This window comes from Camelus dromedarius, chromosome 29, assembly GCF_036321535.1.
Source record: "Camelus dromedarius isolate mCamDro1 chromosome 29, mCamDro1.pat, whole genome shotgun sequence".
Taxonomy (NCBI): Eukaryota; Metazoa; Chordata; class Mammalia; order Artiodactyla; family Camelidae; genus Camelus; species Camelus dromedarius.
In genome coordinates this window covers 16518418-16530363 of record NC_087464.1, presented here as the reverse complement: position 1 = coordinate 16530363, position 11946 = coordinate 16518418, and the positions used below count along the sequence as shown (strand labels likewise).

The following is an 11946-nucleotide window of genomic DNA, read 5'->3' as shown; positions in this document are numbered from 1 at the left end:
CCCTGGAGAGTGAAGACTTATAAGGAGTTCCTTCCAGGGGAAGGGTGAGGACTAGGCTCCCAAGAACCATGGAAGGAAGCACTCGCAGTCACCTCACTAAAGAATATTCATTTATTTATAATTATTGCTAAGTAAACGTCTCTTTTAAACAGGAACATAAAAACACAGTAGGGCTTTGCACAAGTGGAATTTCTAAACAGTTGGTTTGTATACATGTCAAAATAAGTTAGAATGGAATTTGTCCAGGAGTTTCCAAGTCACCAGAGAGGCCGCACGCCTCTTTTGAAAAGGTGGGGGTGGGGGGGTGAGGACAGGAGCCTTGCCGAGCCACCCCCCAGCTCAAATTGTGAGTTGTGCTGTTTCCTTCTCTCAGCCTTGCCCAGGTCCAAGGCACAGGGCAGAGGGGGAGGCGTTCAAGTATGGAACCTCGCAGAGGGCTGGTGCTGATGGTGGGGCTGGGGGAAGAGAGAGCCCCACCCTGGGGCCAGACCTTCTCCCGTGGGTTTCCAAGACCAAGGCCACTGCACTGGCAGGAAAGAGGAGGAGGAGGAGGTACAGGCTTCTTTTTGGTACCAGGGGAGAAAGACGTGGGAAGAGGTAGTTTGCAGGGGATGATGCTTCTGCTCAGCAGGAGAAAATGTCTTCTACAGTGACGGGGTCACTGCCACCTGAGGGTCATCATGGCGGGCACCTGGGAGGCTGGGGGGCCTCGGGGTCTAGGAGCCACATCTGGGGAGAGGCTTCCGTGAGCCCCCAGCCCTTTCATTTGCTGCTTAGCATGAACTCTGGCAGAGAAGGAAGGGGCAGCTGGCTGCCTGATCCCAAGGCTACCTTGTCCTCCCATCGGTCCTGATCTCAGCCACCCTGAGGCCTGGCTTGGTCCTAAGGTACAGCCTTGGGGATAGCTGCATTTCAAATTGGCACCTCCTCCTCAGTCGCTCCCCGCCTCCTGGTTCTGGGCTGAAGCTGGTGGCCTTACCTCCCATGCCTTTGGGAATGGCCCTGCCTGCTCCTCCCCTTGGAGGCCTCAGGAGGCAAGTGGCTGGGAGTCTGGGTGCCCTAGCATTCCTGAATTTGCTCATTCACTGACCTGGGCCTGCAGTCTTCAGTTCGGGGGCAGGAGATGGCGTGGGGACAGGGGATGAGAGTGGGCAAGCGAGGGAATGAGCCATGGGCGAGGGGAGTCAGTGGCCCTGGCCACTCCTCTGGGTGGTGCAGATTGAGTCACTGGCCTGAGGGGCTGGAGGGCCTGCCGGGCTCTGCCTCCTCCTGCCTCACCCTGGCCTCCTGAGGCTCCCTGCCAGCAGCTGCACCCCCAGGGCCAGACCTACAATCCCCTCCGAGCCCGAGTCCAGCCAGGCGGCTCTTGGTCCGGGAGGCACAAAGCACGCAAAGCACACAAGAGAGCTTCCGCTGGGAAAAAGAAAATCATCTCCATCAGAAAAAAATAGGTGACACAGCTGGAAAGAAAAAAATAAATTACCTTCAAAATAGCCCCATTTGCTCAAAAAAAAAATTTTTTTTTTCTTCTCTATGGTCTTCATTTTCCTTTTTAAATATGTTGCTCTTCCCAGGACCCTGCTGACTGTCGGCTATCCCCACCCTCAAAATGGATACTTGTTAGTCCTTAAATAAGAGGAAAAACTCCAGTCCCCCTTCCCCCCATATAGGTTGTCCTTGAGGACAGCCCCTCTTGGTCCCCAGTGGCCCCTTCACCATGCCCTGCCCCCTCACTCCAGGGGCCTTCATCTGTCTTTGTTAGTGTGTGCCTGACTCAAGGCATGTCCCGGCTTTGCGGGGGAACCCTGCCCCAGTTCGAGACAGAACTGGATGATGGTTTGTTGAAATCCACTTTAGGGACACCTACCTCCAAATAGGGATGTAAGATGGGGGCTTTCAGGGGGTTGGCTGGAGAGGACGGTAGCTGGGAGTTGGGCTACACCCCACTTTCCTAAAGCCAGGACTAGGGCCGCATGCACACCTGGCTGGAGGAGAGTGTGGGAGGCACCAGGAGGTAGAAGGCAGAGAGCCCTGCCGAGCTGTCCATGGACAGGGTGGGAAGGGGACTCTGGGGCCTGGGCGCTTCCCAGTCCAGGGGCTGGTAGGGGTTGAGGGGGGCAGTGCTGACCAGCACAAGAGCTAAAACATCCCTAGAGGCAGGAGGTGGTCCAGAGGGAAAACAGGGCATGGCTCAAGAGATCTCTTCCTCCAGTGACAGGACCCCTGAGGAGCTGTCAGGATGGCCCTGCCCTCACTGGCTGCCCCAGCTCTGCTGGGCCTGGAGAGACTTGAGAACCTGTGCCCTTGTGACCTGTCTCCAAATGGCCCCCATCTGCATTTCTCCTGCCCTCCCAGAGCAGCAGGCCAGAGAGACCCAGACCTGGGCCTCCCGTGTTACCCTTCCTTCCCTAGAATGCCTGGGACCAGTGCCGGGTTCACAGCTGAGGCCAGTAGTACAGTCTCCACTTGGTCTAAAAGTCCCCAGTGGTGCAAATGACTGAGTGGGAGGGGAGGGCTCGGGACAGTGGGGCAGTAGCTCGTTTCTCAGCTGCAGGAGGTGCAGCCCACAGCACAGGGGTCTCCCCCCACGCCCCACGCCCTCCTCGCCCCGTTCTGGGCGGCCCGGCTTGTGCTATAGCACATTGTAGTAGGCCATCTCTTTCATGGCCTGTTCGGTGAGGACGCTGGCCTCGGCGCTGCTGTCCACGCCGGCGTAGGCGTAGGCGTTCTCCTCGAAGTCCTCCATCTCCTGCTGGCTGTCGAGCTCGGAGGGGTCGGGGCCGGTCAGCTCCATCATGGGGTCTGCAAGGGAGGGCACAGTTAGGCCTGGATGCCACCTGGGGCAAGAGCCAGTCACTCCCACACAGGGAGGGGAACTAAAGCAAGGACTTCCCAGTCATTGCTTCCAGCAGACTCAGCTGCCTCCTCTGCCCTCCTGCTCTGGGAGGCCTCCAACGCCTGTGGCTTCTCAGATGGGTTGCTGGACCTGAACCTTAAAGCTGTGTGTGTGCCGGGTGGGTACAGGCCTGGACTTGAACCCTTCTTAGGGTCATGCTTCACACCCACCTAAGTCACTAAGCCCTACTTATTTATCCTCTGCGATGTTTCTCATTGGTCCCCTCTGCCATATGAAAGCCTCCTGTGCTATATCATGTCTGCAACACCACTCATTTGGCACCTACTGTATGCCAGGCACTTCACATATACTGTCTCATGAATGCTCACAGCAATCCCACTTAGGAGCTCAAAAGGAAGTTCAGAGAGGCTAATCAACTTGCCAGAGGGCACCCAGCAGGCGCTGTTATTTTGATCCACTGTGCTGCTCTGCCTCAAATGGCTGAAGGGATCTGTCTCTCCTCTCATCTCCACCCAGTGGTATCCTCAGGCCTTGTTTTCCAAAGCCCAACAAACACCCAAGGTAGGTTAACAAAGACAAAAACTCTTCAGAGGCCTCTTATAATTTTATCAAGTTGAAATCTTATTATAAAGCTCTTACTATTGGAATAAAAGCCAGATGGAAAACTTCACAGAGGAGGCCTGGGTGGGGCTGCCTTCCAATGAGCTATGGAGGGAGGGAAGCCCGGGGTATGATCTGGGGACAGTGGGAGACTGGCTGGCAGCGACTGTGGCTGAGCCTCTCAATATGTATCCTGTCCCTGTCCACCTAGGAAATGCGATGTGTTTTAGGGAGAAATGGACCCCAGCCCAGGTGTACGTAGCCCTGATAAATCTCAGGCAGGGTTTTCTAACCTTGGCATTAACGTCTTGGGCCTTAATTCTTTGTTGTGGGGGACTGTCCTGAGTATTGTAGAATGTTTGGCCTCTACTATCTAGATGCCAGTAGCATCACCCCAGTTGTGACAACCAAATGTCTCTAGACATGGCCAAGTGTCCCCTGGGGGGCAAACTCACCCCCAGTTGAGAACCACTAGTCTAAGACTAATCCTGCTCCTTGCCAATGAGTGGCTCAGGATTGGCATGGGACCCAATTCTGGCCAATGAATCATGAGGAAAGGCCTGCTAGTGAGTTCTTAGAATGCTCTCATTGGTTTCACAGAGCAAAGGGGAGCAGGCTCTTACTCTTCCAATGGAGGTTAACTAAAGAAGCATATTGACCTGAAGGCCACTGGCAGCTATTTTGCGACCATGAGGAAAATCACAGCTAATTCTTTGGACAGATAGAGGGAGCCTCACTCTGATGTCATTATTGAGGGGCTGAATGAGCCAACTCTGAAGATAGCCTGGACTTGAAGTCATTTCTTAATCTATTTCCTTACTGTTAAAGCCCGTCTGAATGGAGTGTCTGTTACTTGTGCCCATAGCATCTGACACACTGGAAGTCTTTCTGACTTTATAAAACAAGGCCAACTGTACTGAACCTTATAGACCCTAGGCTGTTTCTTCCTCAGATCCTAGTGCCACACCTTCATATCATATAGTTGATTAAAAACAAGGTAAATAAAGACTGTGGGACAATTTCTATCTCTGTATCTGTTACCCTTGCAACCTCTCTTTATCTTTATTAACTCTATTGGTCCTGTCCAGTTGGCCCCAGGGAATAATAATCTCTACCATCTTTTACAAGGACACTGACCTATCCCCCAAATTACAGTCCTATAGTTTATTAGGTGATTCCGCCTAGAATGTATGCTGCCTTCCTCCTGCACAAGTGTCAAGCCTGAGCTTCTTAGACCAAGGTTATATGTGAGTGGCGGGCGGACCTGGCCGCAGCCATTCCCATGCCAATTCCTGCTTTACTTTCTGTCATCTGGTACAGTCAGGAAGAAAGCAATCCTATGCACCCCTGGTTACTGACCTCAGAAGGAAAGAGCTTATGTCTTAACCACCTCCTGGAAGCAAGGTGTGCAGGGACAGCTACTTCCAAAAGGACTAATCCTGTTCTGGTCCCACCTGGTGGGTTAGCTCCTGGCAGGTCCACTAGAGTATTGGCTCTCAAACTCTACCACACATAGAATTACCTGAAGTGCTTAAAAAAATCTGGATCCTGGGCCACCAACCAGATCAACTCGAACCTCTGTGGTTGAGACTCAGGCATCAGCATTTCAAAAATTCTCCAGGTGATTCAAATGTGCAGCCAAGTTTGAGAACCAGTTCTCTAGAGCCTAGATTAGAGTTCTCAAAGTGAGTCCAGACCAGCAGCTTTGGTTTGACCTGGGAACTTGTTGGAAATGTAAATTATCTGACCCCACCTGAGACCTACAGAATTAAGAGCTTGAAGGGTGGGGCCCAGCAATTTGTTTTAACAAGCCCTCAGTGATTCTCATGCTCCCTCACTCAAGTTTGAAAACTATCACTTTAGTCAATGCTTTTCAAATTTTCTGGTGCAAACAAATCACCTGGGAATGTTTTTCAAATATGGATCCTGATTCAGCTGGTCTGGGGTGGAGCTGAGTCTGCATTTCTGGCAAGATCCCAGGTGATGCCAACACTGCTGGTCCTACAACCACATTTTGAGTAAGAAGGGGCTATAGAGCATCTATGTGCAGTCAATACGGTTTCATTCCACAAGAATGGAAAACTGATGACACCTGTTTCTGTCAGAAAACCTGGGCCATTCACTGGTCAGCTGCTCCCAAACCAAATCAGGGTTATTGCTGCCACTCCCCAGCATGACTGACTCCTAGTGAGCAATCTCATATGGCAAATCAACTCACTTGGTATTGCATGGTACATTCCCAGCTAGTTGTCTCAGAAGGAGCACAGAAATTCAAATAGCTCCAGACTATACAAGGAGCCTTCCTAAAGTGCCGTTGGCTTCTCTTTCCTGTAAGACCTTAAAGTGCTTCCCATAAGGAGGCCAGAGAGACTGAAGTTCTGCTACTGACCAGCATTGTGGGGAGAGGCTATCACATGCAGGGATGTTATAACAAACAGCCAATGAAAACTCCACCAACTGCAGAGGTGAGGAGCCTTCTGAGAACGTGGCTACATTCTCTGGCTGGCACTATGAAGAGTGTGACTGATTGTATTACACTTTTTGCCTTGGCTACTGGGAAGCTCAGAGCCCTCTGCATGCCCCTAGGACATTCCATTGGGGAACTTGGAGTTGTAACCTCACCTGGCTCTCCCTTATCTTTCCAGTTGCCATTTTCCCTTTTGTTAATTTCTTTCCCATCGATTTATTTTTTAAATGTCATCTCAGCAATGATCTTGTATGAGTTACCTAACTTCTCTGTCCTTCAGTGTCTGCATCTGTAAAATGGTGATAACAGAGCCAACCTCCCTGTGAGGGTCATGTGAGTTAATAAAGGCTTGGCACACAGCACTCAACAAATATTATTTTTATTATTGTTTATGTGAGCCCACGTAAGTCCTTTGAAGAGCACATAAATATCTCATCATTATCACCATGGTGGCCCTCCAGGGTGCCCCCTCTCCAGACCTGAGCCCACCCCAACGAGGCCTCAGGCCTGGCCAGCCTCCCCACGCCCCTAACTGGACAGGAGGCTCCTGAGTGTGCCATGACAGTACCACTCCTGTTCCGTCCACTGTGTGTGGCCCACCCACCTTGGCTGTCCAGGCCGATGTCCATGACGCCATGCTTGACCTTCATGTGCCGGCTCAGATTGCCCTTGAGGTTAAACTTGCTGGAGCAGTAGGGGCACTTGAAGGGTTTGCTGCCCGCGTGCAGGTGCATATGGCCCAGCAGGTTGTACATGCGGTTGAAGGACTTCCCACACACCTGGAACACACCAACCCAGCCTCACCAGCCTGGGGAGCCCGCCTTCCCCAGACCCCCAGCCACTCCCACCTCCAGGGCTGGGCTGGAATCCCATCTGCTGTGGACAGTACTCACTTTGTCTTCTCTATGTAACCCCAAGAGGCAGAGGACTAAGCCACTCCTTGCTGGTCACTGTTCCTGTGGGTCTGCCCCACATTCCCTGAGCCGGAGTTGTCAGAAACCCAGGGCTCAAATCTCTGACTGCACTGAGTCCCAGGCCTAGGCTCTTCCCCTGTGGCTGCACTGTGACCTTCATCCCCTCCTCCAACCCTCAAAAAACAACAGCAGTAGCTTGTACAATGGAACCCCCATCGCCCACCCAACCCCCAGAGCCCAGGCAGTTTCACCCAAACAGGGCTCCCTTGCCCACACTGGGTCTCTGCTGCTGCCATCATGCTGAGCCCGGGCCACCCGTGGGCAAGTCCTGCCTCGAGGTCCGAGGGCCTGGTACCTTGCATTTGAATGGCTTCACGGGCGAGTGTACAATCATGTGGGTCTTGAGGGTCTGCTTCTGCACGAAGGTCTTGAAGCAGATGTGGCACTGGTAGGGCCGAACGCTGGTGTGGATCAGCATGTGCCGCTTCATGTTCGCCTGCAGGGTGAACTCCCGGCCGCACACCTCGCACTTGAACTCCTTCACACCCTGTAGTGGGTGGGAGCGATGGTCAGGGCCACACAATGGACACAGGCTCTCCAAGTGTGTGCGCAGGGACCACAGCGTCAGAGCGTGCGCACACTTCTAGGAAAGGACTTCCTGGGGACGTTCCAAACAGGTGCCACTTGTTTGAAACCACTGGAGTGGCTGGGGCAGAACCACTGACTCCGGGAAGCCTTCCAGTGATAGGCAGAGATTGGCTGGGTCGTATTGTTCAAATCCACACACCTGTTGTCTCCTGCCTGTCAGGGTAGGTAAACCTGTAGGTCTCGGGGGAGGGTACAGCTCAAGTGGTAGAGCACATGCTTAGCATGCACAAGGTCCTGGGATCAACCCCCAGTGCCTCCTCTAAAAATAAATAAATCTAACTACCGCTCCCCCACCAAACAACAACAAAACTTAAAAAAAAAAAAAAGAGCCTTCTGTAGGTCTGTACCAGCACACCAAGGCAAACGTGTTCGTTTGCTCATTCATTCATTCAGCAACCATATACCAGGCACCTGCTACAGACCGGCATCCTACCAGGCACCAAGTGCCTGTGGTCAAGAAGACACATCCAGAGCCTGGTGGTCTGGATGGCTTCCTTGGATTAAGATGTATGTACATGTTTTTCACCTCAGTGCTGTTTCTCGGTGGTCTTTTTGGTTCACAGGCCCCTTTGAGAGTATGACTAAAGGTATAGGAACCCCAGGAAAAATGGCAAACACAAAGATCTGTGTAGAATTTAAAGAGTTCTCGAAATTGGAAGCCCATCCACTGACCTCCGAGAGTGCATTCCAAGCTTCCCTGGTGATTAAGAACCAACTGTAGTTCTTATTGAACATACAGCCTCTCAGGCCCCTGCCTGGAAATTCTGATTCAGCAAGCTCAGGGATTTTTAATCCCAACAGGTTCCCCCGGTGATTCTTATCAATGATGAACTTAGGGGAACTCAGCCCCAGGAGACAGAGATTCCAAGGGACGGGAGGAGGGTATAGCTTACATGGTAGAGCGCATGCTTAGCATGCACAAGGTCCTGGGTTCAATCCCCAGCACCTCCTCCAAAAATAAATAAACCCAATTACCTCCCCCTTAAAAAAAAAAAAAACATTCCAAGGGAAAACCCTCTGGTTTGAATGATCAACATGCTTTACCATGGTCTGGAGGTGACCCCCAGAGCAGGACAAGGTGCTGTGTGCACAGGAGACCCAGTGTATTGTCTGGGGAGGAATGTGAGAACCAAAGTCGGGAGCTGAACTCTTTCCTAGAAACCTAGTAATTTAGTAGAATCCCAGTGGAACAGACACATTTCTGTGGTCACAGCTGCTGTCCCAACCGCTTGATTGGTAAAGTTTTGTTTTATAATGTAATGGTTCCTGATTCTATTTCTCTTAGCTGACAGGGGCTGTCTCCTGTCTTGTATGCTTGCTTGACACAGCGAAGATGACATGTATGACCACCAGGGGGCCCTGCCTTTGGGAGCTCTCTATATAAGTGCATGATGTGCGCATCCTACAAATTTAGGCTGCTAATGGGAATGTTTTCAATTTTATTAGCCTTTGATTTTTTTAACTTTTTTTTATTGAGTAATAGTCATTTAGCAATGTTGTGTCTATTAGCCTTTGATTTTTGCTTTCCCCTTTTTCTTCACAGTATTATTTATCTTTTAACACTCTGTGGACTTGTGGGGATTTTAAAGTCTCCTAGTAGAGGAGAAAGATGGCAAATATATAGCACATATACTTATCACTCTCCACTCTCACCCCCTGCAGGCATAAATAATCAATCATCTAGTTTTATAGCCCAGCCCAGGTTCGGCTTCAGAATCCTTCTTAACATTACACTCTAGGTAGTGACACCAATTGAATGGAGGCACATCTGCAATGAAACCTACAAACCATCTCCGCTCTAGCAGAAACAGTCCCCTGGGCTGGGGAAGGCTGGACTCTCGGCCTGGCAGGCTGTTGCTCCCCCACTCACTGTCGTGTCCACTGTGAGAGATGAGGACACAAGATTGTCCTGCAGTATCTCTAAGGCTGCCGTTACGGAGAGAGGAAGCTCTGTGCACTTTCATCTTCAAAGTGTGAAGTTGGTTGGATTTGGGGCTGCAACTATGGACGGCCAAGTGCCAGAATGGGACTATAGGACCTGAGAGAACTCAGTCCCCCTGCCTGGAAGTAAGGGCCTCTCAAAGGAAGGTGGCGTTGACTGAAAGGCAGGGTGGCCAGCGGCCTTAAGGAGGGAAGAGGAAGGTAGGAGAGGTCCAGGTTATGCCTGGGGACATAGTGGATAGGAACAGTGTGGCTGTATCTTCCGTCTTCACAAACCACAAACCACTTTGCCTCATTTCATCATATTCTAGAACCAACTGTGCTTTTCCATAACAAATATTTTTCCTTACATCTATCTCCTTTTAAAATGAAATATTTTTAGCTTTCCCCTAAAAGGAAGTCACACAGGTTGTGATATGCTTCTGTAACCACGAGGAGCAAAGGAAGCCCTCTGTACTTCTGACCATCTCCTCCCCGTCCTTGTGGCGTCCTGGCCTTGGTCCTCCCAGCCATAAAACAGAGAATCAGTGATTCTCCAACTGTGCTCCCTGGGTCCTGCAGGGGTTCCTCAAACAGTCAATTTTTAAAGTTTTTAAATAAAGTTTTACTATTTAAAAAACTAATTTCAATGACATTTTTTCTAATATTCATCAAAATAAAAATAACTATAAGAAGAAGAAATGTTCACCACCTAAATGATCTCATCCAGCACTTTGGGAAGCACTGGATGAAAGCAAGGCAGGAGAGGGCAGAGCCTCAGGCTGGGGGCAAAGCCCCTGGGGGAGGGGGAGGGGAGGTAGAGAGGAGGGAGAGGAGGCCTCAGGGGCCAGGCCTTGCAGGGGAGGCGGCCTCACCTTGTGGGTGAGCGAGTGCTGCTTGAGGTGGTGAATCTGGCTGAACTCCATGCCGCACTCCGTGCACACGAAGGGCCGCACGTTCTGGTGCTTGAGCATGTGGTTCTGCAGCTGGCTGCGGTAGTGGAAGGACTTGTCGCACTCGAGGCACTGGTAGAGGGTGGGGCCCTGGTGGGAGGCCAGGTGGCGCTTGAGCTGGGTCAGGGTGGAGAAGTCCAGGCCACACTCGACGCAGACGTGGCAGCGGCCGCTCTCGTGCTTCACTTCGTGGGCCTTGAGCTCGCTGGGGTAGGCAAAGCCGCGGCCACAGAAGTGGCAGCTGTAGGGCTTGACCTCTGAGTGCAGCAGCATGTGGCGCTTGAGGTGGCTGGTCTGAGTGAAGGCCTTCTGGCACACCTGGCACTTGTGGGGCCGGGTGCCCTGGTGCGTCAGCAGGTGCGTCTGCAAGTGGCTGGGCTGCTTGAAGAGCTTGCTGCAGTGCGGGCACGAGTGCGGCTTGATGCCGTTGTGGCCCAGGATGTGCGTCACCAGGTTGTACTTGGACGTGTAGGACTTCTCACACATGCGGCACTGCCAGCGCTTCTGCCGGTCACCCGCCTCCACCAGGTACGAGTCGTCGATCTGCACGTTGATGTCCAGCCGGTCCAGTTGGGCCTTCTTGTGGCGTTCCACCGTTGAGCCAGCCGCGTCCGCCTCGAACTCGCCTGCCTCCTGCCACACAAAGCCCTGCTCCGGCTTCACGGGCTCCGGGGACTCCATGGTGGGGGCCTCGGGGTCGCTCAGCGGGGCCAAGTGGGGCGGCTCAAAACCACACTCTGCGGGCAAGGCCTCCGGCCCGGGCAGTGCCATGCTGGGCTCAGGGAAGCCATCCCGGGCCGGGTCAGGGAAGTGGGGGTCATAAGGGGCTACGTCCAGCTCTGGCCTCGGGGTTCGGGGCAGGTGCCGCAGCGTCCGGGGCTTGCGGCTGAAGACGCTGAGGTCGATCATCTTGACGGCGCTGCTCTGCACCAGGGCTTCACAGCCGCCACTGGCCACCTCAGCCAGGGCCTCTGCTGGACCTGCATCCTTGTCATCACCAGGCACGGACACCTCGAAGACCTCCTGCTCCTCCTCCTCCTCCACTTTCTCACACTTGACCTTGGGCACCAGCCGCACGGGGGGCCGTGTCTTCCGCCGGGTGTGCTTCTCAAAGGCTGCCTCCACCTCCAGCACCTCCTCCTCTGCTGGCTCCTCCAGGGCCCGCCCGTTGCAGGCCAGCTGGTAGACGTCAGGCCCCGGAGGCCCAGGCTCCCCGAGGGCTGCCCCAGACAGCTCCGGCCCCAGGTCTGGGTAGAAGGCTTCGGCGCTTATGGTAGCTCCAAAGAGCTCATTTTCTGAGACCAGGCCCAGCACAGCGGCCTGAGCCAAGGACAGCACCACCACGGCATCCGTCTGTGTCCCTGAGTCCATGAAGCCCTCCATCCCGTGGCGGCTGGCTAGGAGAGCATCGCTGCAGGAGGAGAAGGGAACATTAGCACTGCTGGCTCAATGCTGCACAGACAGACAACAGACAGACACACACTCAGCAAAGGCTTGGCCAGTTTTGGGTGTGTCTGTCCCTGATGTCTTTCTATTCCTGCCTCGGGAACAGGACACACTTGTAATGACAGGGAGCAATGACATCCT

At 52.9% G+C, this 11946-nt stretch overlaps 1 protein-coding gene across 7 annotated transcripts in view; it reads right to left on the bottom strand.

Moving 5' to 3' along the window:
- Window positions 1-88: 88 nt before the first annotated feature.
- The window catches only part of ZNF710 (zinc finger protein 710), a 63536-nt gene continuing 51678 nt past the window's right edge, over window positions 89-11946 (bottom strand). For 6 of the 7 annotated variants that reach the window (XM_031440567.2, XM_031440566.2, XM_010986756.3 and 3 more), the window contains exons 2-5: window positions 10282-11770; window positions 7194-7385; window positions 6529-6703; window positions 89-2802 (exon numbers count right to left, since the gene is read on the bottom strand). In XM_031440567.2, coding sequence (XP_031296427.1) covers window positions 2633-2802; window positions 6529-6703; window positions 7194-7385; window positions 10282-11742 — 1998 coding nt within the window. In that variant the 5' untranslated portion in view covers window positions 11743-11770 and the 3' untranslated portion in view covers window positions 89-2632. The remainder of the gene's footprint in view (window positions 2803-6528; window positions 6704-7193; window positions 7386-10281; window positions 11771-11946) is intronic. The other variant, XM_064480580.1, reaches the window with a different exon arrangement.